Source organism: Geotrypetes seraphini, chromosome 13, assembly GCF_902459505.1.
Source record: "Geotrypetes seraphini chromosome 13, aGeoSer1.1, whole genome shotgun sequence".
NCBI lineage: Eukaryota > Metazoa > Chordata > Amphibia > Gymnophiona > Dermophiidae > Geotrypetes > Geotrypetes seraphini.
Window position 1 is genome coordinate 81,945,142 of NC_047096.1, and position 24,766 is coordinate 81,969,907.

Genomic DNA, 24,766 nt, shown 5'->3' on the forward strand with positions numbered 1-24,766 from the left:
GTACAAGTACATTTCTCACACAAGCCAAAAAGATGAGTTTCTAAGCAGAGACTTGCTGAAGCCATCCATTGCATTTTGCCTTTTTGTGAAAAGGGACTTTTGTAACCATTTGCATTCTTTCCCACAATGATAGCAAAAGGAGATGGATACGTGAAGCCACAAATAAAGCAAGTTGTACCAGAGTAAGTACAGTTCTTCCTGTCTCACTGAGTGGGGGAGAGGTGCATGCATTATTGAGCATTTTTGGTATATGTACCAATGGTAACATGATGATCCTGGACCAAAGAGCTTACCACATGCAGTCATTTCTGTCAAAGTTATCAGTTGCTGCATTCTAGTTCTACTTCTGCTGAAGGGTGATGACATACACTGCATTGAAATCAGACTGAGGGGAGCTTTAGGGGACAAGGCAACTAGGCATATTGAGTGGGTCAAAAGATTCTTATCTGATGATCTCTTACCATGTTAGCCTGTTTCTATGATTGCTTGGTAAATCTAAATTGTGTTGTGGGCATTGGGTCCTATTGCAAATCTAAGGTATGAGTTGAATACTTTGCATTTTCTTTTCAAGGTTTGCGAATGCTGAGATGTCCGTGGGAAGCAGTTACATGGAGCAAGCTGCCTCACCCTCTGTGTGCTCCCAGTCTCATTATAACCTCTATCCGCAAAAGTAGGTACCTCATCCCCCTCGCTACCCTTCCTGATCATTATTATATGACAAATACTGGTAGGCCAAACTGGCTTCACGGATTCTCCCTCATGGAAGAAGGAAGGAGGTCTATTGATAAATCTGCTCAGCATGCCTTGCACTTGGGCAAAATCAGGACAAGGAATCAGCCTGTTTAGTTGACCTGAGGTGAGATGGCAGCTGCACAGCCCTAACTGAGCCCATAATTGCTATTGCTTCTTGCCTTTCTTTTTCTCTCTGCACCTGTCTATATTGTGTACAGCACTATTTATCTAAGTCCTCCAATGTTCAAACTCTCTGATTGTTACAGCCCAGAATCGGTGCTGGACCCTGAAGGAGATTTTGACCTCGATGATAGCATGGATGTTGCCAGACATGTAGAGGAGCTTCTCCGTCGGCCAATGGACAATCAGTGGATTCCCCACGCCCAGTCGTGACATTGTCTTTGACACATTTGCAAAGAAGATGTCCAGCTCTGTTTAAAAAAAAAAATTAAAAATAACCAACCACCAACAAACTGCTTTTATTTGGAAACAATATTCATAATGTGAAATGTTAATACTAGTTGTTAATTGGGTATTTTTTTGTGCATGGTGATGCAAGTGTGTGTGTTTTTTTTTATATTGTTTCTATTTTTCATGCCTTGAGTTTGCTCTGATAAGAACTGAGAGGCCGTAGTGTTCAGAGGCACATAGATAGCACTGTGGATACTTTTTCTTGTATAAAATGCTGATTGCATTGCACCTTGTGCTGTTTTATTTTATTTTCCATTTAAGAGATTCTCTTTAAAAATTGCTTCATGCAAACTGTATGAATTTCGTTTTACTAGTTTGGTCCCAAAACATAAGATTAATGGATTTTTCAGATCTCAGTCCAAGTTCACTGCCATCTTCTGAATTAAGTGTCCGGTTTCTTTTTCATTACCTCATATTAAAAAATGTTCATGGAATAGTGGGGTCTTTAGGTCTCAGAATGCCTATCCTGGGAGAAGAGGAAGGATTGTCATTCACCATTTAAATAGATATATTTTTTTCAGAGCTACTTAAGTTCTCTTGTGAGTGTCTTGTGTTTTTGCACCATGTTATGATAAAATTTGGGGGAAAAATAGGAAGCCATTTTTTAAAAAGCCTTTTAAATACACTCCTGTTTTGTTTGGGGGGTATTTTTTGAGGGGTGGGGGATCCTTCTATTGGGAACTTGACTTCAGATGTGCAGTGGCTTTTATGCTTTTGTCCACTCATCTCCTTATTGGTTGAATGTGTCGCTTTCCCTTTCTTTAAAGTTGTATGAGCTCTCCCACTATGGCAATAGTAGTTATAGTTTTCGTACCCCTGGTGGGGTTTGGGAGCAGAATGTACCACATAAGTTAGGCTAAAGAGGGAGGGGCTGCAGATCATACAAGAAGTCCTGATGTCAAATCAAAGAGCTGTAGGCCGTAGTGCACAGCCAGTTTTCAAATGTTTTTTTAGTTTTTAAGGGCTAGATTAATGCGAATAGAGAGCGATATCTCAGTTTATTCAGATGCTGCTGTTCCCCTTTGAAATTACCAAGAGACTTTTCTGAACTCTCTTACATGGATCAGGTTAAAAATAATCTTGTTGCCCTTAAAATCAGGTGTGGCCCGCAGTTATGGATAACAGGTGGTACTTGTGGCTTTGCTTCTGAGTTTAGGGAATGGGTCATTTTTAGCTTCCTATGTCTCAATCTACCTAGTTATTTGTTGAGCAAATGAGCTTGTTGATTAGCTAAGGAGCAGCATATCTGTGTGGACTGGCCCAAAAAAGGCTATTGGTGTGAATCACCCGTTGATTTATACGGGTTGAAAAGCATAAATACTGTTGAGATGCTATTTAGAGACTTTCTGTAAGAAATTTTCATTTCCACTCTTCCTTATCCCTGAATATACCATTATGGCTGGAACTGAAAATTCAGGGTAACGGAAAGTGAATTGGAACTAGTTGGCCAAACTGTTGAAAATTCTTGAAAGGGCAGTCAGGCATTCTGCTACTGGTTCCAGCCAGGTAAGCTGGCTGCATTCATGCAGAGGCCAAAAGTCTCCTCAGCACCCCAGTGATGATCCCTCCAGATCAGGACCTGGGTGCATGATGTGAAAATGTGCAGGGCTGACTTGAATTAAAGATAAGGAGGTGAGGGGTAGCCTAGTGGTAGAGCTGCTGTCTCTGCACTCAGAGGTTGTGGGGTTGAATCCCAGCACGGCTCCTTGTGACCCAGGAATAAAATATGTACATAAACCACTTTGAATGTGTAACCCAAAAAGGCAGCATACAAGTCCCATTCCCTTTCCCCAAAATGAGGACACTTAAGCTTCCAGTCCAGAACTGAGAATCATTGGGGGGGGGGGGGGGCTGCAAGGATTACTTGGTGCTCCCTTGAAAACAAAAGGATTCTGCAAGCTGTTCAGGGCAAAATATGTTAAAGTTGTGCATTTTTATGCATAAAGTATATTGCATTCTGCAATTCTTAAATATTTTCTATACTGTTTACCTTGATGATGGCCATAAAAAGTTGTTTGTATTAAAGGTTTGGATATACAAATTTCAGTGGCTTTGAATGCCACTTTTCTCTTGCAGTGGTAGGAAAAGGTTCATTTTTTGCACAAAATTTTGTTCTTGTGGGATCGGTCAGGGTAGTTGGTGGCAGCATTTTATTTCCTGTAGTTCTTTCTCTCCACCTCCCCAGCACTAGTCTACAAACAGCATTTTACACACCCAAAAATTGCTTTGGTATAATTACAAGTCTGTCATACAAAAAGCAAACAGTCCAGAAAACACATGTCAAAAGAGCACAAGGGAGACCCAACTGAAATTCATAATGGGGGAGGGAGTGGAGAGGGTTTTATATTTAGTTCATGCCAGTTTAGCTGAAGCTGAATTACATGCAGATATACTGAGCTCATGCTCAAAAGATTTGTGCTAGAATTTTCTCTACTGTAAATCCAGTGCTGAAAAATCAGTGTGGCATGCTCAGAATGAGGCTCAAATTCAGGCCATGTTTTCCCCTTATTTGGTAGTTAAGCCACAGAGAAGAAAGAAAGGATGCCCATTCCTTCCTCCCTGGTTTCTAAAGATACATTGGGGCCACAGATTGGGCACCTAGGCCATGAGGGGGGAGGTTAGAGTGGGGTCCTGCTGAAGGGAGGGGAGTCCAGGCTAGATTGGACTGCTGCTTTGGGGGGTGGGGGGTCAGACTGGGTTCCAGCCTGGGGAAGAAAGTTCAAGTTTGGAGGGGGACGGGGATGGCAGGCTGGTTGGATTGGAGAAGAAGGGGTATCATTAGACATCCCTTCTCTCAGCCAACCCTCAATGCTGACCTGGATCAGGCATTAGTGCTAAAGACGCCAAACAGCCCTTTTTTTTCTTTTAAAAATACGTCAGGCTTACAGATATCTACATTTAAATAGAAACATGATGGCAGATAAAGGCCAAATGGCCCACCTAGTCTGCCCATCCACAGAACCATTATCTCTTTCTCTCTCTGCGAGATCCAACATGCCTATCCCAGGCCCTTTTGAATTCAGACACACTGTCTCCACCACCTCTTCTGGGAGACTGTTCCAAGCATCTACCACCCTTTCTGTAAAAAAGTATTTCCTCAGATTACTCCGGAACCTATATCACCTCTTAACTTCATCCTATGCCCTCTCATTCCAGAGCTTCTTTTCAAATGAAAGAGACTCGACTCGTGCGCATTTACATTACGTAGGTATTTAAACGTCTCTATCATATCTCCCCTCTACCGCCTTTCCTCCAAAGTATACAGATTGAGATCTTTAAGTCTGTTCCCATACACCTTATCACGAAGACCACACACCATTAGTAGCCTTCCTCTGGTCCGACTCCATCCTTTTAATATCTTTTTGAAAATGCGGCCTCCAGAATTGTACACAATATTCTAAATGAGGTCTCACCAAAGTCTTATACAGGGGCATCAATACCTTCTTTTTCCTATTAGCCATACCTTTCCCTAAGCAACCTAGCATCCTGGTTTCAGCACTGGGGTATTCTACGCACCCTAATGCTGGTGCTAATTGCTTCTAGTGGTGGCATTAAGTATTTTTTAAGTTTGTAACTTTGGTCAGTGAAGTATTAAATAACTTGCCTTAATTCACAAGGAGTAGCAGTGACATTTAGAAAAAAAACAAACCCCAATGGAGATATTTTTATTCATCTGTAAGAAAAGTGACCATATAGAACAATGATCTAAGGGCCAGGTTCAGTGAGCCCTCCCCCAACCCTTTCCATTTATGGCATTGTTCCAATTTCATCAAAATAGTGGCCCAAAAGGGCCATAGGTGGGGGTAAAATTTTACCAGGACTAGCCTGATGGCTACCTTATGAAATAGTCCTAGATTACCACCGTACGCTAAAATTGACTTCATGAAACATCTAAAAGCAATGGTTTCTTCCTCCTATTTTAGTTTTTATCAAATTTGAGCGAGATACACTGATCCTTGCCATCTCTGGCCAGGTCATGTAGGCAGATATTTCTTTCCCCTCTTTCTCAATAACTTTCAGAAGATATTTTTCAAGAATAAATTTGGAGGACCCAGCATCCAAATTAAATATGCATGTTTTAGATCTTTTCCAGTTTCATCTCTCCAGCTTTCTATTAAAGCAGGATAACATACTGCAGAGGGAAAGAGAAAAAGAGGTCCAGTGGCACTGAGCAGGAAAGAAAAATACTCCAGAAACGAATGCAGGACATTTCTTTCAGTCAATGAGGAATATAACAATGTTTACAGGGGTTGGGAGAGAATGTTCCTAGGACAGCTGAATTTCTGTGAGGTTTGCCATATCAGGCAAAAGGTCATTACCGGTAATAGACACAGAAATATTTTAAACATAGCTTTCTTTACAGTCCAACTTTAGATAACATCATTAAAAAATTTTCTGTGCAGTTGAAAATAAGTATTCACTTACCAGATACTATACAGTTGTAATGGTCGACTTGACCCCTCTTCTAGACCATTTTGATCCTTTCAGAGAAAAAAGAAGCCATATATTAGGAACATTTTTATTGACACAAATGAAATGTTTATATGTTTTTCTAGAAAAAAATTAAAAAGTGAATATAATTTAACATGAAAATTATGTACTTTTGATAATTTTCTTTTAAAAGACAAATCTTTATTAAAGAAATTATTTCAAATACATATTTTAGTGTTAAAGCATATTAGCAACTGGTACCAATAAAGTGTTGTCTACAATTTGAGGCTCCGGGTTTTGTCTCTTTAGGTTACAAAGGCCAAGTGTTTTAAATGACTTGAGCATCACTTGTATAATAATATTTATAAAATGCATTGAAAAGCAAGATTTATCTGGTCTACTTCACTAAATACAATCTTCTAATTACTGAGAGTTCTACATCTTGGCAAGCTCTTCTTGTTTTGTTTTGTTTTTTTATTAGTACAAAACAGGGGCTTTATTAAAGTAATCTTGAATCAGAGAACTTACATCAGACTTAGTAGTAGTAGAGAAGGATGGATGCAGCTGTAGGCAAGTGCCTGATTCGTTCTTGCTGGTTTTAGACTCTAAAGGGAAAATGTAAGTAATGGTTTTCTATACCATTCTCCCAGGGAGCTCAGAACGGTTTACATGGATTTATTCAGGTACTTGAGCATTTTCCCCTGTCTGTGGCTCACAATCTATCTAATGTACCTGGGGCAATGGAGAGATTAAGTGACTTGCCCAGGGTCACAAGGAGCAGCGTGGATTTGAACCCACAACCTCAGGGTGCTGAGGCTGTAGCTTTAACCACTGTGCCACACTCTCCCCAAATAGCAAATTGTCCTAAAAGGGACAGTATTCAAAAACTACTTCATGTGGTTTAAAAGCATACAGGAGATGGAACGAGAGAGACCCTCAAACACAATCAGCCAATGTGATTGTTCACCCCCACACTTATTTGTTGCCTGTAATCTTCAGTTCTGAGCTGAACTCACATAGTTCCCGTTGTACAGAGGTGATTGTAATTATATAATTTTAATCAGTTACATATAAGGCAAAAGCCGCTTTTACATAGCACTCAGCAGATCAAGGCACTCATCTATTTTAAACCATTTTGCCAGACACTGCCTGCAATACAACCAGACTGCACATGGCTCTTCTTGTATATATATATATATATATATAAACCCTGAAATCCATCAGAATTTCTTCTCCTGGTACTTTCTCAGTTCCCAAAAAGAGTAGAGAACTTTTTCCCTATCCTTGATCTCGGACATCTAATCAGGTATGTAAAAAAAAGAAAAATTCAATGTGCACTCCTTGGGCAACATCTTGTCTCACTTCTCCAGAGAAAAGACTGGCTAACTGCCCTGGATTTCAAGGACACCCACACCTATATTTGGTTCACTCAACACTACAAATTCCTGTGGTTCTCAACCTTTGGGGAGCATAATATGGTCCAGAAGCATGCTTGTAATCCAAAGCACTCGTATATCAAAGCGAATTTCCCCATAAGAAATAATGGAAACTTAGATGATTCGTTCCACAACCAAAAACTTTAATACAAAATACTATACATATTCGTATTGCAAGACCTTGCTCGTTTAGAACCGTCACTACACTCCCACAGTGTCAGACAGAGAAAAACCATTGGCTCCGTTGTGATGTGTATATTCTGTATGTACTTGTAATGCAAGACATTGCTTGTACATCAAGTTAAAATTTAATCAAATGTTTTACTTGTCTTGCAAAACATTTGCAAACCAAGTAAGTTACTTGCAATCCAATGTTTTACTGTACTTTCATTACAAAATCCTACCATTTAAACTTCTGCCCATAGGGTCTTCACCATATGCATTGCAGTCCTTGCAGCACACCTGACACAAGCCATCTGGAAATGGAACGATTCAGCATGGCCTTTTCAGAGTGGTCCTTTCAGCATAGTACAGTTTATCACAGCCATTTCATCATGGCTCTTTCAACATAGACTGAGAGGGCGTCTTAATATTGAGATAAAACAAAGTCAACCTTTTACCCCAGAAGTCTTCCCTCTGGACAACTTTCTGTTCCAATATAAAGGGAAAACATACAATGAAAAGAGGCAAATGAGATGTCAGATAATGAACCAAACACTTTATTTTACAGATCATATACTATAAACAAAGTCTATATTTTAATGTCCATCTTGAGTATAAGGTCTTGTGAAGAGATCCGAGGTCTATGATGTACAAGTTGGTCAGGTGTAGGAATGCCTAAGGTGTCCCAACTAGGATCCCGGTTTCGGCATCTATAGATCAAAAGCAGAAAACCTGCGAGGAAATCTGTGGGACCGTTGAATGATCAAGGAGTAAAAGGTGTGCTCAGGGAGGATAAGGCCATAGTGGAGAGACTGAATGAATTCTTTGCTTCAGTCTTTAGGAAAGAAGATGTAAGAAATCTACCTGAACTGGAAATGTTTTTCAAGGGTGAAGAGGTGGAGGAATTCAAAGAAATCTTGGTGAACCTTGAAGATGTACTAAGCCAAATTAACAAGTTAAAGAGTAATAAATCACCTGAACCAGATGGTATATATCCCAGGGTACTGAAAAAGCTAAAACATGAAATTGCTGATCTGTACCCATTTGCTAAAATTGTCTGTAGTACCTGAAGATTGGAGAATGGCCAACGTTAACAGATTTTTTTTTTTTTTTTTAAAGGGTTCTAGGAGAGATCTAGGGAATTACAGATTGGTAAGCTTGACCTCAGTGCTGGGCAAAATAGTGGAAACAATTATAAAAAATAAAACTGTGGAATATGTAGACAAATATGATTTAATGAGACAGAGTCAGCATGGGTTCAACCGAGGGAGGTCTTGTCAATATGCTTGACTTCTTTGAAGGGAGTGTGCCGCTGTGGTTAAAAGCTACAGCCTCAGCACCCTGAGGTTGTGGGTTCAAACCCACGCTGCTCCTTGTGATCCTGGGCAAGTCACTTAATCCCCCCATTGTGAGCCCGCCGGGACAGACAGGGAAAAATGCTTGAGTACCTGAATAAATTCATGTAAACCGTTCTGAGCTCACCTGGGAGAACGGTATAAAAAATTAAATAAATAAAAATAAACATGTGGATAAAAGCAAGACGGTTGATGTAGTGTATATAGATTTCCAGAAAGCTTTTGATAAAGTTCCTCATGAGAGGCTTCTTAGAAAATTAAAGAGTCATGGGATACAAGGAAATGTTTAATTGTGGATTAAGAATTGGTTATCGGTTGTATTATTTTATAATCATTATTCTTTTTATATTAATTGTGATATGTACAACTAGATAATTTCATGTTCTAGTTAATATTTGTATATTTTGTTTGTTTATTTTGAAAAACCAGTGCTGTTTAAGTTATTTATAAATGATCTGGAAACTGGAACTACAAGTGAGGTGATTAAATTTGCAGATGACACTAAACTGTTCAACGTTTGCCAATTCCTCTTGGGAAATCTTCTATAAACTGGCCTTACGTCTTTATATCTCACTCAAGCATGGCAAACGAATGGCCATCCATCAAGATTCAGTCTGTCCGAATTGCAAACATCCTACAACCACCCTGGGCCATATGTTTTATTCCTGCCTGGTAATATATCAATTTTGGAAGAGGATCTTACAACATGTTTCTGATTTATGGCAAGTGAGATGCATATTGACTCCAATGATTTTGTTCTCTAGGTGTCCAGTCATAAGAACATAAGAATTGCCGCTGCTGGGTCAGACATATAGAATTTTTCTTTTTTCAACCATCTTTATTTTCTCTTCTTTATTAATTTCCAGGTACTTTAGTTAGATTGTGAGCCTTCGGGACAGCAAGGGAATTTTTTAAGTACCTTCTTACTTCTCATTTATAATCTTAATGTATATTTTCTTCAAACCGCTTAGAACCTAACGGATGTAGCGGTATATAAGAAATAAATTACATTACATTACATCCTGCCCAGCAGTCCACTCATGCGGCGGCCCCCAGGTCAAAGACCAGTGCTCTAAATTAGTCTAACCTCACCTGTGTACGTTCCAGTTTAGCAGGAACTTATCCAGCTTGGTCTTGAAACCCTGGAGGGTGTTTTCCCCTACAACAGACTCTGGAAGAGCGTTCCAGCTCTCCACCACTCTCTGGGTGAAGAAGAACTTCCTTATGTTTATACAGAATCTATCCCCTTTCAACTTTAGAGAGTGCCCTCTCGTTCTCTTTACCTTGCAGAGGGTGAACAACATGTTTTTATCTACTAAGTCTATTCCCTTCATTATCTTGAATGTTTAGCTCATGTCCCCTCTCAGTCTCCTCTTTTCAAGGGAGAAGAGGGCAAGTTTCTCTAATCTCTCACTGTACTGCAATTCCTCCAGCCCCTTAACCATTTTAGTTGCTCTTCTCTGGACCCTTTCGAGTAGTATCGTGTCCTTCTTCATGTATGACGACCAGTGCTGGACGCAGTACTCCAGGTGAGGGCGCATCATGGCCTGGTACAGCGGCATGATAACCTTTTCCGATCTGTTTGTGATCCCCTTTATCATTCCTAGCAATCTGTTCACCCTTTTGGCACTGCAGCACATTGTGCAGGCACAGGTGATCGGCAGCAGGCAAATTATTATACTGCACATGCGCGGCACAGAAGCATGACGCATGGAGGAACGGAGATTAAAGTGCGCATGCATGCTAAAGGTTTTATTATGATAGATGTTTATAAGCAAAGAATGTTTACAAATATCATACATTGCAGGATTAAGTAACTGAAGTAACAGTTGAACAAAGTTCTGTTATCTCAAAAAAGGAAGTGTTTCCACAATTTTGACCACTAGTGTATGTGAGCAATAATTTTGTATTTTACAAACTTATACCATTTTATACAACACCAACATCAAGCTCACGGGTCAACAGTTTTTCAGACTGCCACTGGAGCCCTTCCAAAAATTTTTGCTTTATATTGACCACTTTCCCAATCTTGGGTTTTATGGCTATTTTAAATAATTAGAGATTACTAGTAACTCATAAGCACAGTACCTAAGGGTTTAAGAGATTTTCAAAAACTCACATTTCTTATTTGAGTTAAATCTATTTTGTTACTATGGTTAACCCTGGCGCATCCTTCGTTGGCTCATTATTTACAGTTGGAAAGACTGCATGTGCCTGATTTGGATACTCCTAAAGGGAGAAAGTTGCAGATCATGTGGGAATCGTTTTGGAATTCCTTGACACCAACTGCTAGAAGCAGGCTATTGAATTTGTGAATACCCTGTTTGGATTAGACATTATTATAGTGCATTGAGTATTATAGGTGCTATCTGTGAGATAGCCTATCTTGCTGGGGAGGGAGGGTGGGAAGAAAAAGTTGCAAATGTTTGATTTATATTGTTTGTATTCCTCTTGACATTGCACTATTTTTGAGGAGATGGATGTTAGATAACATTGTCCACTGTTCTGTTGTGCATTTGTATAATTATATATATATATACATACACACTAGTCTTTAAGCCAGTTCTATTAACGGGTGCTAGAATAGATTTGTGTGTCTGTCTTTCTTTCTGTCTCTCCTTGGCCGCTGTATGTCTTGTCTGTCTTTTCTTGCTGTCTGTCTCCTTGGCTGCTGTGTGTCTGTCTGTCTTTGTTTTGGTGTCTGTCTCTTTTAATCTGTCTCTGTAGCCCCTGTCTTTTTTTTCTGTTTGTCTCTCTCTCCTTGTCCAAAGTTTTTTTGGTTTTTTTTTTTCTTTAAATCTGTCTCTTTAAACCCCTGTTCTTCTGTGTGGTTTTTTGACTGTCACCTTCTGTCTATCTCTTTGGCTGCTGTCTGTATTTCTTACTTTTGGTCTCTCTCTGTCTGTTTGTTTTGGTGTTTGTCTCTTTGGCTGCTGTATGTGGATTTTTTTTTCTCTGTCTCTCTCTTCTTGTCCACTGTTTTTTATTTGTTTGTTTGTTTCTTTCAATCTTTCTCTATTGCTCCTTGTCTTTAAGGGTTTTTTTTTTTTCCTGTGTGTCTCTATCTCTCAGTGTCTATATGGAGGTATCATATCTGTCACTTATCTTTTTTTGTGTAATAACAGTAGTTTCACAGAGTAAGTTGTTTGAATTATTTCCCTCCCCCCACACTACTTCCCTGTGCAACAGCAGCATTTCCCCTACCCCCCTTTCCCTGTCCGTGGTCTGGTTGGCTCCCTTAGTCCCTTTCCTCCCCTTCCTGCGGTCCTGACAAACCTGCAACTCCAGCAGTGTCTGCAGCACTGTACACACGCTGCTTCGGGGCCTTCTACTGCCCTGATTTGCTCTGCTGCGTCTCTGATGATGTCATCAGGGACGTGCCAGAGTAAATCAGGGCAATAGAAAGCCCCGAAGCAGCGTTTGTACAGTGCTGCAGGCTGCTGGAATCGGGACCATGGGAAGGGCCTTTGTGAGCTGGTCAGATCGCGGGAAGGAAGGAGAAACTGATTAGTCTGTACTGCCGACTCTCTGCTGTGCTGTAGCTGGATGAGCCTGAAGCCGCAAGTGTGAGGCCTTTTCTGCAGCTGCGAGGTGGAGAGCAGGGAGGCTTGTCTGGCGCGCATTCGCACTCCTACCCCACAGCCTGTCAGAACAGGGATCAGGGAAGCACGCGGTGAGAGTGCGCATGTGCACTTAGCATTTTATTATTATAGATAAAACCAACACATAATGGTTAACCACAAAATTAAACCGCACTGTATGCTTCTCTACATTCATTCCTACCAGAATATCTGGTCTTGGTCACACATGCAGAACACAGATAACCCCTTTGCAAATACCACAAACAAAACCTTAAAATGCCAGACTCTACATGCAGTACAACAACGAGAAATAGAAAGAAAGCGATTTCTTACTGAACAGTGCAAACTATAGACAGCAGCTATAAATTCTCAAAACTGACATATTTTAATCACTAACTTAAAAATAAAATAATTCTCCCTACCTTTGGGGATTTTATTTTTCTAATCATCTCTTCCAGGCTCTGGTTGCACTTCCTTCTGTCTGTCCTCTTAACTTGTTTCCAGGGCCTTTTTAACCATTTGCTGTTTTTCTGTCCTTCACTTTCTGCCCTACATCTGTCTTTTCAACTTTGGATGTGTCTACCAAAGTATTCAGGCACTGCACATAAGCAAAAGAAAATATCTTAAAAAGCTTACAAGTCTGGCTTCCTGATGTAGCCATAGCGAAACACAGACTGTGTTGAAGCTGAGAAACAACTCTTCAGCTAAATGGTCTACTTTAATATCTTGTAAAAGCCATATTATTAACATACAGTGGAAGCAATTTTGCTCCATCGGAATGTGATCAGGTTTTATTAAAATTTGATTAAAATGCTTTTATAATAAATTCAAAGTGAGTTACATAAAAAATTGATACATATTGAAACATACAATTATACCTATTGAGACGTACGATGGCCTAACTATAGATACCATACTTGGAAACGAAAGGGAAGAAGGTAGAACTACAATTTTTTAAAGATAAAGAACAATTAAGGAAGAAACATGAAGGATGGGGAACCCTGTTAGCCTGAAGGGAATATTGTTCAACCAAAAAAAAGAAAAAATTGTAGACAAAGGAGAGCCATTCTTTTATCCTAAGCTAATTCCCGAAAGCATCTATAAAGAGAAAACTCTTTAGTGCACTTTTGAATCTTTTTTAACATTGATTCTTCCTGGAGATAAATAGGTCAATGATTTCATTGCTCAGGAGCTGTAACAGAAAATATTTCATTCTACCTTGTACCAATTACCTTCAAAGTAGGGACTGTAAGAAGATTTTGATTTGTTGATCTTAGGGTCTAGAATGTTGAGTATGGAATGAATCTATCAAGGAAGGCTGGTAATTTTGACTGTGATGTTGATTAAAATCTAAGCATTGTATCAGTGACATCGTATCACTGTTGTGGCGCCCAGCTGAAGAACTTATGAGCACATTCAAAAATTTAAGAATTTATCATTGAAACTATTGATATAGGTTCTTTTGAAAAATAGCCTCGTAAGGAGTCCATCAGGGACTGGTTTTGGCCCCTGTGTATATGTTTTCCTTGGAATTTGTCCAGGTTATGTGGAGGGCCTATTTTATGGACCTGGATTGTGCTTTGCTGCTGGCGGGCCTATCGCAGAGTTCCAAGAAAGCGTCTTTGATATTACCAATGTTCACTTGGCCCCAAATTGCCTGAGTTGGCACACATATAAAATGTCTCGTTATCGCTAAACACTTCAGGATGCACCAGGAAGGGGAAGGCCTGGAGAGGGGTAGGTGTCCCTCCATCTGAATTTACTGAATAAGGGAGGGGGGGGTTGTTGGAAGCATGGGGGAGTTGGGTGATGGCAGGAAGGAGTAGGGGGTAGGTAGAGTTGGGGAATTGTGCAAGTATGCCAGGACAGAGTGGGCATCGCTCCTGCCATGATTTGTTGTTGATTTATTTGTTATGTGGGTGTTTTTCAAACAATGCTGGTGTCGGTGCACCATTTTCAAAACTAGCAGCAAAGGTGAGGGGGTAAAAGGGACCCGAGGGATCTGATGTGTTCTGTAGGCTTCAGAAGGAAGAACACTGATCCAAGTGGAAGAACAGAAGAATGCCCAGGCAGAGATTTTTTTTTTTTTTTTTAAGGGGCAGCAAAATGAAATAAATAAGCATTGTGTTCATTTTCTCTGCATGCTGTATTTCTCTTATCTCTGCAAATTATAACTCGCTGACTGTCCAGCCCTCTTCAATGTAAACCAAGTCTCACGACTATGGCGGTATAGCAGAATAAAGTTGTTGTTATTCTTATTCTGAGCAGGTAAATTTAGCAAGCCTAGGTGAACATCTGCAAACCATTTGTAGGGGAGGGGTTGTTTTTAAATCATTCTAATAGCAGCCTGTCACATTTTACCATGGAAGTACTTTAGCTACATTATTTATGAGGCCACCGGGACAGAGAGGGGAAAACGTCTGATTATCTGAATGAATTCATGAGCGTAAAGAAAGTCCGACAGCATTTCCGCCGTTTTCTCCGCCCCCTCTGACGCAGCTTCCTGTTTTCAGTAGCGAGCTGAGACCGCTCGCCGGTGCTTTCCTAGAGGAGGAGGAGGAGCTTGAGCGTGTGCGTGTCCCCTGCCCCCGAGGGCGATCCCAGCGCTGTCGAGCCGAGTTTGAAGCCCTGAGAGGACAATTGTGGAACGTAAGGAGGCAGCGACTGCTTGATGGCCACAGGACACTTAAGGCACCACCAAAATCTTAGAAAGTGAAAAACTTAGCTAAACTTCACTTTCTTAGCTGTGTAAAGCTGAAATGATCAGAAGCAATTAAGGATTTAGAAGCTACACTTCCTCCTCCGAATCTGCGGTTTCAGCATTCGCGGATTCAGTTATTCCCGGTTTTAAAACAAAACAAAAACACATTTTAATTTTTCAGGCTATCTTAAGCCCCCCTTAAGCCTTACCTGGTAGTCTAGCGGGTTTTCAGGGCAGGAGTGATCTTCCCATGCTCCTTCCTGCCCCATGCAGATCGCTCATAGGAATTGGCTGCCTTGAGCTCCCTTAGTCTCTCCAGACTTTATTGATAACAAATGCTAATCCAAAATATGCTGAAACCAACAAAATGACTTTTTGTTGTGCGGGAGTCATTTGTCAGTCAGTTGTGAAAATGCTATCATAAGGGTAACTTTAGAAAATTACTTAAAACTCAGTTATTTGTTAATGCATTTTTGTAGATATTGATTTTTGTGGTTCTTTTGCTGGATATTTTATGTGATTTTCTGAGAATTATTTGTTTGTTTTTACTTTGTTTTATTAAATTGTGTATGTAAAGATATGTGAACTGTTTAGGTATAAACGGTATAGAAAATTTTAAATAAAATAACACATACATCCATACAATTTATCATTCTTTCTTTTGAGATCCCAAAGCATACATTCATATTTCCCATATTAAATAATTATTAAAGCACTTAAAACAGATTTTAACATATAGTCTTCCCTCGCTCAGGAATGTGAAATCATATATCTTCTTTACAGTTAGACCAGAAATCGTCTTCTGTTATCAGTCTCCTCAGCTTACTAGTATAGACAAAGAATACAAAAGAAAGTGTCCTTTAGCTAAAAAGCCTGAAAACAAATAGAGAGAGCATGGACTCAGGATTTTCACCTCACCTTCTATAAATGTCAGTAAACTTAATCTTTCCCTAAGCCCTGATTAACCAGCAAGTTACACAATTATATAAATATTATTTTTAATCCTATGATTTTCGTACTATTAATTCCCTTTTTCCTCTCTATATATTTCCTGATCTTTTGTTAATTATCCTTTTAAAGATTTTAGTCGTGTTTGCTTATATAAACATACCCTGTCCGTGGATAGGTCTTTGTTACTATGTGCTGTTCCCACTAGACAACCACATCCTTTCTGGGTAAACTGGATGAACCATGCTGGCCTTTATTTGCTGTCATTTACTGTCGCTGGTGCAGGATACATGTGTGTATCTCTGGAGTGGCACCTGCCAGCCTGGCAAGTTGACAATTTTTTTTTTTTAATTCTTTTAAGGCCCTCTTTTACTAAGCTATGATGGTGGTTTTTACCACTGCACTAAATGCTCCAATGCTGATAGAAGTTCTATAAGCATCAGAGCAGCATCGTAACATTTAGTACTCCAGGCCACGGTAGAAACCTCTACCACAGCTTAGTGAAAGGGGGATGATTAGTGTTCACACCCTTATTTTTGTGGAAATGTTACTCTTGGAGGAATTCTGCACAAAAAAAATTTCAAAATTTTGTGGGAAAAAAATCCAAATTTTGCAAGTTTGACAACATTTGCTAATTATTATCCAGATTTTCAATACAATTCATTCAGTATTTTCATTATATTAAAGAAAGCAAAGAATCTTCAAGTTTTTCTCACTTAGTGACTTTCTTCTAGCAGAAAGTATCAAATTGAACAGTGAAAAACTTATCTCCGAATCTGTGGAGTTAGAGAGGGAGATGGTGGAAAGGAAAACAGTGACAGAGTTCAAAAAAGCATGAGATGAACACAGAGGGAGATAGTGTAGCACAGTGGTTAATGCTATAGAGTAGACTAAGCACCCTGAGGTTGTAGGTTCAAATCCATCCACACTGCTCCTTGTGACCCTGGGCAAATTACTTAATATCCCCGTTACACCAGGTCCATTAGATAGATTGTGAGCCTGCTGAGACAGACAGGGAGAAATGCTTGAGTACCTGAATAAATTCATGTAAATCGTTCTGAGCTTCTCTGGGAGGACAGTATAGAAAATTGAATAAATAAATAAATAATCAGAAAATAATGGGTTTATATTGAAGAACTAAGGCCAGTACTGGGCAGACTTGCACGGTCTGTTCCGTATATGGCTATTCAGTTGAGGATGGGCTGGGAAGGTAGAGTTACCATATGGCTCCAGAAAAAAAAGAACAGATTGAGACATCCGGGTTTTACTTCTATTGAAAGTATTGGATGTAAGGAGGACAGATTGAGACATCCGGGTTTTACTTCTATTGAAAGTATTGGATGTAAGGAGGACAGATTGAGACATCCGGGTTTTACTTCTATTGAAAGTATTGGATGTAAGGAGGACAGATTGAGACATCCGGGTTTTACTTCTATTGAAAGTATTGGATGTAAGGAGGACAGATTGAGACATCCGGGTTTTACTTCTATTGAAAGTATTGGATGTAAGGAGGACAGATTGAGACATCCGGGTTTTACTTCTATTGAAAGTATTGGATGTAAGGAGGACAGATTGAGACATCCGGGTTTTACTTCTATTGAAAGTATTGGATGTAAGGAGGACAGATTGAGACATCCGGGTTTTACTTCTATTGAAAGTATTGGATGTAAGGAGGACAGATTGAGACATCTGGGTTTTATTTCCATTCAATGGAAATAAAACCTAGATGTCTCAAGTCCTACAAGCAGTCTCACGACATGGGATGAATAACCCACTTGTCAGGAATAGAGCTTGGATTTACAAGAAAGAAGTTAATCTTTCGATGCAAACGGTGCTTACATTTAGATGCTAAGATTATAGAATGAGGGGATAGCGGCTGAACATCACTGGTCATCTGTATAGTTAGGTGGAATGCCCACACTTCACCCTCACTCTGCTCTGGCACTGTCTGAAGAGTAAGAATTCTGAGTAACACTATCCGTGACTACACAGTGCAATTATGCAGATAGTGGCTGTTGATTTTAAAGATCAGCTCTGCTATTTTTTTTAATGATTTGCTGATATAACTGATTATTTTTATTTATTAATTTGGATTTTGCTCACACCTTTTTCAGTTGTAGCACAACGTAACACTAGGTATTTTTCTGTTCCCAGAAGGCTGCTGATCTAATTTTTGTAGCTGAGGCAATGGAGGGTTAAGTATCTTACCCAAGATTACAAGGTGCAGCAGTAGGATTTGAACAGAGCACCCTGAATGTCAAGCCCCAGGGCTCTACCGCCAGACTGCTACTCCAATCTGTATTATATACGTAATGTATGATTCACACAGTTTTAGCATATGCTATATATATGAATGGTAATTTTATGTTTTCAATTTATATATTAAATCTGTACAGAACACATTTCTAGTATAAAGAAATAAGTCAAACAATATCAAATGATTTAAAGGAAGCAAAGATCTTGCTGTCCCTTGCAGCCAGTGACACATTTTGTAGATTTGCTGATGTTCTTTATTTTATCTCTTGTTTTCTTCCATATCTGACTGTCTTTAAAGAGCACCAACTGTCCTACCCACATTCCCTTCTAGTTACTGAAGGCTGGCGCAGCTCTGTCTAGATCCACTCTCATTGGTGCTTCCTGCCTGGTCACCAAGTATATGAACTGACTTTCTCTTCCACATGCAATCTGATGGCTTTCTGATCAGTTCTGACCTTGGTATCCAGCATCAGTAATATATGCATTAAAGCCATTTTGCTCTGGTGTTATTTCTTCCTGCAGTGCAAGATGTTGCTGTTGCTCATCTGTGTTGTCCTTGGGCTCCTGGTTGCAGGAGGATTCCTACTGCTTTTGAAGGTTATCCGACACAGAACCTGTGGGCGGAAGAAAAGCATGAGTGGTCTTTTCTGGCACTATGTAGCACTGCGAATCATTGGCTGGCAGGGTTTCAGACAGCGCCAGCACCTGGAGGTTGACTCTAAGAATGTTCAGCGAATCCAGGAAGACATCCTTCTCCAGCAGCTCCGTCAGAACCAGGACACTGAATATGGCCGACAGTTCTGTTTCAGGGAAATTACAAGTGGGTGGAAAGAAAAAATTCTGTAATTTCAATTTCTCATATGGCAGACACTATTTATGAACCTGTGGGTACAAAAACATAGTAACATAGTACCAAAACCCTTTTCTACTTACCATGTTAGCGGTTGATGTATCCGGGGGTCCAATGTAACATCCACAAAAACAAGAACGCTCATTGGTCTTGTCACGACATATTTTTATACACGTACAACTCTCTACAAAATTCTTTGGTGGGTTATCCATTCACAGATGCTTTATTGTGTGTCTATGGCCCCTGCTACAGATACATATAATAATAATAATAACAGCTTATATACTGCAATACCGTGAAGTTCTATGCGGTTTACAAAGATTAAGCAAAGGTACAAATTGTTTGTTTTTTTTTAATAAATATTTTTTATTCTTTTTTTAAATTCTTACATCAAGTGAAATACATGTAATACATTCAATTATGAAAAAACACTTGAAATTATTATTAAATGTTCTTACAATGTGAATTAAATAAACCCTTTATCAGAATTTTATATCATATTAATATTACAATAGTTTTCCCTCCCTACCCCTTCTATATGTTCTATACATGTGTTATTATATCTGATCAAGAGGGGAGGAAGAAAGATGGTTAATAGGACAGGAAATCCATTTTTGAGGAGAGAGTGATCAATAGAACAAGTTAATCGCTATAGAGGGGAGAGAAAAGAGAGGATCAGTTGTCTAGATACTTTAGGAACAGGTGTGTTTTCAGATGTTTCCTAAATTCCTCATAAGTAGTGGGCGAAAGCAATTGTTCTAGGTCTTTACCCCATGATGCTGCTTGGTGCGAGAGAAGATGTTCATGGTGTTTTTTCAGTTTACAACCTCTCACTGGGGGAGAAACGAAGTTGGAATGTGAGCTTCTCTTGTGTCTGTTGGCTGAGAAGACGAAAAGATCAGTTATATATTTAGGGGCAAGTCCGTGTAGTGCTTTGAAGCAGAAGCAGGCAAATTTTAAACTTTACGCGCGCCTCCATTGGCAGCCAATGCAGCTGCCGGTAGTAGGGTGTCACGTGGTCAAACTTCCTCAGCCCAAAGATCAGTTTGACCGCTGCATTTTGCATCAATTGTAAACGCTGCATGTTCTTTTGGGAAATTGCTAAATAGGCGATGTTACAGTAGTCAAGTAGACTCGGTACGAGGGATTGGACTAGACCTTGCTTGTCTTGGTTAGTCATTTTAGATATCAAATTGACCCCTACGAATCTAGACCATTGTTCCATATAACTTTGTCACACCTTCTATTGTTTTAGTTTGGGTTAATTCACGTGACTAGCAATTCCTAAAACACACCGCACATATTTGTAATTTCAAAAATCTTTATTTTACATCAATAAATGTTTTAGTTGAGCGTTACATGTTTAAACTTTTATACAAAAAAACAAGCAATTACATTCTGTGTTTTCCTCAACCCCAAGAATAAAAACATATTTTAAAAAGCATTTCTTTTGAAGAAAGATTTATAATAGGTGTCACAGATTAAATCATTTACAACCTCTACATATTCACCATCTCTCATGAAATTGACCAATCTATTGAGTAGTTGTGTCCCGTTTATAGATGTCTTAATATCTCTGGTTAAATATGAGGTGGAGAAAAACAATGCTAAAGGGATTGACTACCCACATGTTCAGGAATCTTCTATTTACTAGAAAGAAGATTAATGGTAAGAACCTAATCTTTCCATCTGCTTTGCCTTTGATGGCTGCAAATGATACAACAAGAGCCAATTCTGTTACTCTGTAATATAATGACAATATGGAAAACATGACTTTCCATAGGGATATAGGGAAGCAGCTTCAATTCAGCTGCAAGCAATGTACCGTAATATATAATTTTCAAGAAATCAGCATTGAATACTGTGATATGCCTCATGATAGCATTTATCTAGCTGTGGAGGTTACCCTTCAACTTCTTGTTTTCTTAGATTTGTCCACATTTCGTCAATGTCACCCTTTGACCCAATCCGGCCACTACAATGAATATATCCAGAGGATTGCCCAGGGAGAGGAGAATGTGCTAATATCGGGGAGGCCCCCCTGGCTGGTCATAAGCTCAGGAACCCTGGGTACTTGTGCCATGGTCCCAGGTACCACATCTACTGCTGCTGATTCCTTCCTCCAGGTACAATGAATTTGTGTTTTTGGATTTAGCTCATGCCTGTCTCGGTAGTTCAAGGTGAGCTACATACATGTACAGTCAGTATTTTCTTGTCCCATTTAGGGATACAATCTAAATTTGTGCCCGAGACAGTGGATGGCTAAGGGACTTGCCCAGGATAACAAGGAGTGGTGTTGGGATTTGAGTCCACTGCATTAACCATTAGGCTGCTACTCCATTCCAGACTACACATACCTTGTACATCAGCAGTTCATGTATGTTCTATTTGTAGGAGAAGAGGATAGACATGCATGATCCTCTTTTGGCTTATGACGGCTGGTTCTGTCTGAATTGATTTATAGAATTATTTGGGATATCGACTAAGTTGATGTTGGAAAAGTCTAATTGGCAGACAGCCAATCCTTTCAACTATTTCTCCACTAATTGCATGTCTGAGTCTGTACTTTGTCATTCTACCAACAGGGCACAGCACTGTGTCTAAGCACCATCTTCATTATGTACCCAGAAGTCCAGGAGATGGCCAGATTCCACAGGGCTTTCTCACTGCATCAGTCTGATTCTGGAATCCCTATTGTGTCCTCTACTCCTCTGCCACCTTTTGCTACCAAATATCTGAGCAATCTGGATTCTCTGCCAGCTGCTGCCTTAGAGATCACATCTGAACCTGAACTCTCATATGTCTGCCTGCTGTTTGCTCTGTGGGATAAAACGCTGAGGATGCTGGAAGCAACCACTACTTTGCACCTAAGCGACACTTTTACATACCTGCAGAATAACTGGCTCATGCTAACTGAGGACCTTGATAAAGGCTATCTGAATCCCCAGTTGCAGCTGCCTGACAGCATGAGGCAGCAACTGAATTTTCTTCTGAGACCTGATCCCAGCAGAGCCTGTGAGCTAAGAACCCAGTTTGAGCAGGGGTTTGAGGGGATAGCAAGAAGAGTGTGGCCAGAGCTTCAAGTGATCCTTGCCATGGACTCTGGCTATGATGATCTCGCTGGGGATTCTCTGAGGGAATTCTACTGTAAAGGAGTCTCAGTCTACTCTGCCCTCTACAGGGTAGCAGAAGGTAAGATGCCTCAGATTCCCTAAGTTACTCCATTGTATCCATAGTGCTTATGAGAGGTGTGGGACTGATGGCACCATAAAACTGAAGTGACATGCTGTATCTATGTTTATGAAAGAAGTTGTTATAGCTGCTGCTTCCTGAACTGTGGAGGGGACTTGTGCATTGGTGGAGAAGTTTCTACAATTGCATGTTCTGTGGATAAATTGAAAACTAGATATTTCAGTAGTATTTAACTGCTTTCATAGAATTTAGATTTGCTTGAAACAATGTTGGAGAGCTCCTTGCATGGATTTAATTTCTTATATATGGCCTGAAAGCTATGTGAAGCAGGCTACATTTTGGTACAGTAGGCATTTCTGTGTACAATGGGTCCAGGTTATGTTTCTGATCTCTTAGCTTCAGGTGAGCTACAACGGGGTGGCATTAGCTCAGCACGGCTTTAATGGCTTGACTGCAAGGATGTCAAACATACACTCTGTGGGCCATATCTACTAATTTAAACTTACAAAGCTGTTCCTATTTTAAATAAAATGTTCACCTCTATTCTGTCCCTGATACAGATATTCTCTATTGGCCTGCCTCCCCCCACAAAAAAAACCCCAAAACAAAACCCTGCTTCCCCATCTTATCGAGATATAGGAGGAGCTGCCAGATGGAGTACAGCCAGTGGAGATCTCCAGGCCCCACCAGCCAAAGACATCTGGAGCCACTTAGTAAGAGGAGCAGGAGCTTGTCCATCAAATCCAATATCCTGCTTTCAAAACTAGCCAATCCATGTTACAAGTTACTGGCAAATTCCAAAAAAGTTATGTTACAACTAGTATTGCCCAATTCAGGAAGAAATATTTTGATTCAATTCGCCCTGTTAAATCGATTTTCAATTCAATTTCAATGATAACAGCTTTGTAAGTTTAAACATTTTATTTAAAATAGGAACATCCAATCTATAACATAGCTTTAAAATTAGTTAGAAACAACATGGGGTGGTGCCAGCAGGGAAGAGGGCCAGAGAGAAGGAGAGGCACTGGCAACAGCTGATTGCCTACAGGACGTGCCTCTCATGGCAAGAGGCATATCCTGTAGGCAGTCAGCCAGCGCTGGTGCCTCTCCTCCTCCCCAGTGTGTTGCAGCACACCTGAAATCTCAGGAGGCACACAGTTTATGATACACTATCCTAATCCCTTGAATTGCTAAATGTTTTGGCTTGATATGAATTCAGGTGTCAGCAGACTGGCTTCAGCTGTTGGGTCCCTCTGCTATCTCTGCGTTGTTCATCTCTCCTCATTTAGCCCATCTCCCCAAAGTCCATCATCTCCCTCAAGTCCAGAGAGGAAATAAACATGGACAAATTCAAGGGAGCTTTGAAATGCTTCTTATTTAAAGACTAGTCTTTAAGCCCGTTACATTAACGGGTGTTAGAATATATGTCTGTCTGTTTTTCTTTCTTTCTTTCTGTCTCTCTCTCTCTCCCGCTGTCTCTCTCTCTCTCCTTGGCCCCCTTTCTCTGTCTGTTTTTCTATCCCTCTCCCTGCCCCTGTGTCTTTCTTCCTTTCTGTCTGTCTCTCTCCCTCCTGCTGTCTGTCTGTCATTCTTTCCCTTCATTTCCTTGTGCAGCAGCATTTCCTCCCCACTTCCCTGTGGAGCAGCAATAGCATTTCCCTCCCCCCCCACACACACTTCCCTGTGCAGCATCAGCGGTATTTGCCTTCCCCTCCAGGTCCCTGTGCAGCAGTAGCAGCATTTCCCCCCAATCACCCCTTCCCTTCTCTTACCGCGATCTGGCCTGCTCCATTCGGCCCCTCCCCCACATTCTGGCCTGCTGCGATCTAGCTGCTCCGTTCGGCTCCTCTCCCTTCCCTTCCCGCAGTCTAGCCTGTTCCATGGCCCCCCTTCCCTTATAGCGTTCCCCGCAGGCAGGCAGGCCCAGCTTCTTCCTTGCGGCTCACGGCTTGAGTCCTCTTCTTTGTCGGTCCCCCCTTCCCTTCCCGCGTTCTTGTCTGCTCATGCCGAATTTTTTTTTTTTTTAAAGTTTAGCGGTGCCGCAGCGGTTCACGGCTGGAGTCCTCTTCTTTATCGGGCCCCCCCTTCCCTTACTTCGAAATTTTGTTTTGTTTTTTAAGTTTACAGGTACCGCAGCGGCTCCTCTCACGATCTCAGCCAGCATGGAACCCTTCTCCGATGCTGGTGCGGCTCGTGAGAGGAGGCGATGCCGCGGCTTTTAAACCCAGCAATTGGCACAGCACAGGTGCAGAAGACAGTCCTGGAGACTCATACATGCACACTCTGCCAACCACGGACCTACAGATCAGGGAACACGCCGGTAAGAGTGCGCATGTGCGTTTACCATTTTATTATAGTAGATGCCTTCAAGCATTGAGCTCTGTCCTTCAATGAAATGTCTCCATTCAGAATGATTCCCCTTCCCTCTTGTTTTCCCCATTCCCTTCTTTTCTTGATTTTCTTGTAGTTTTATTGGTTTTTGTATTTTTAAATTGTTTTTATCAATTTATATTGTTTATCGCTTAGTAAAAAAGATAAGCGATTGCGGATGACACTAAACTCTGTAGCAAGGTTAGAACAGTAGAGGAATGCGAAGAATTACAAAGGGATCTGAACAAGTTGGAAGAGTGGGTAAATAAATGGCAGATGAA

At 40.4% G+C, this 24,766-nt stretch overlaps 2 protein-coding genes across 11 annotated transcripts in view; both read left to right on the top strand.

Moving 5' to 3' along the window:
• Positions 1-1,431, top strand: part of LOC117347194 (signal transducer and activator of transcription 5B) — a 163,638-nt gene extending 162,207 nt beyond the window's left edge. For all 4 annotated transcript variants that reach the window (XM_033917775.1, XM_033917778.1, XM_033917777.1 and 1 more), the window contains 3 exons: positions 134-182; positions 572-670; positions 999-1,431. In XM_033917775.1, coding sequence (XP_033773666.1) covers positions 134-182; positions 572-670; positions 999-1,125 — 275 coding nt within the window. In that variant the 3' untranslated portion in view covers positions 1,126-1,431. The remainder of the gene's footprint in view (positions 1-133; positions 183-571; positions 671-998) is intronic.
• A 12,909-nt stretch (positions 1,432-14,340) lies between these two features.
• GHDC (GH3 domain containing) overlaps positions 14,341-24,766 on the top strand; it is a 57,517-nt gene continuing 47,091 nt past the window's right edge. Inside the window, exons 1-5 of one of the 7 annotated variants that reach the window (XM_033918245.1) lie at positions 14,341-14,817; positions 17,972-18,131; positions 18,596-18,893; positions 20,853-21,049; positions 21,509-22,115. In XM_033918245.1, the coding sequence (XP_033774136.1) occupies positions 18,072-18,131; positions 18,596-18,893; positions 20,853-21,049; positions 21,509-22,115 (1,162 nt within the window). In that variant the 5' untranslated portion in view covers positions 14,341-14,817; positions 17,972-18,071. Of the gene's footprint in view, positions 14,818-14,846; positions 15,296-17,971; positions 18,132-18,595; positions 18,894-20,852; positions 21,050-21,508; positions 22,116-24,766 lie in introns of those variants that run through there. The other 6 variants (XM_033918246.1, XM_033918248.1, XM_033918249.1 and 3 more) reach the window with 6 other exon arrangements.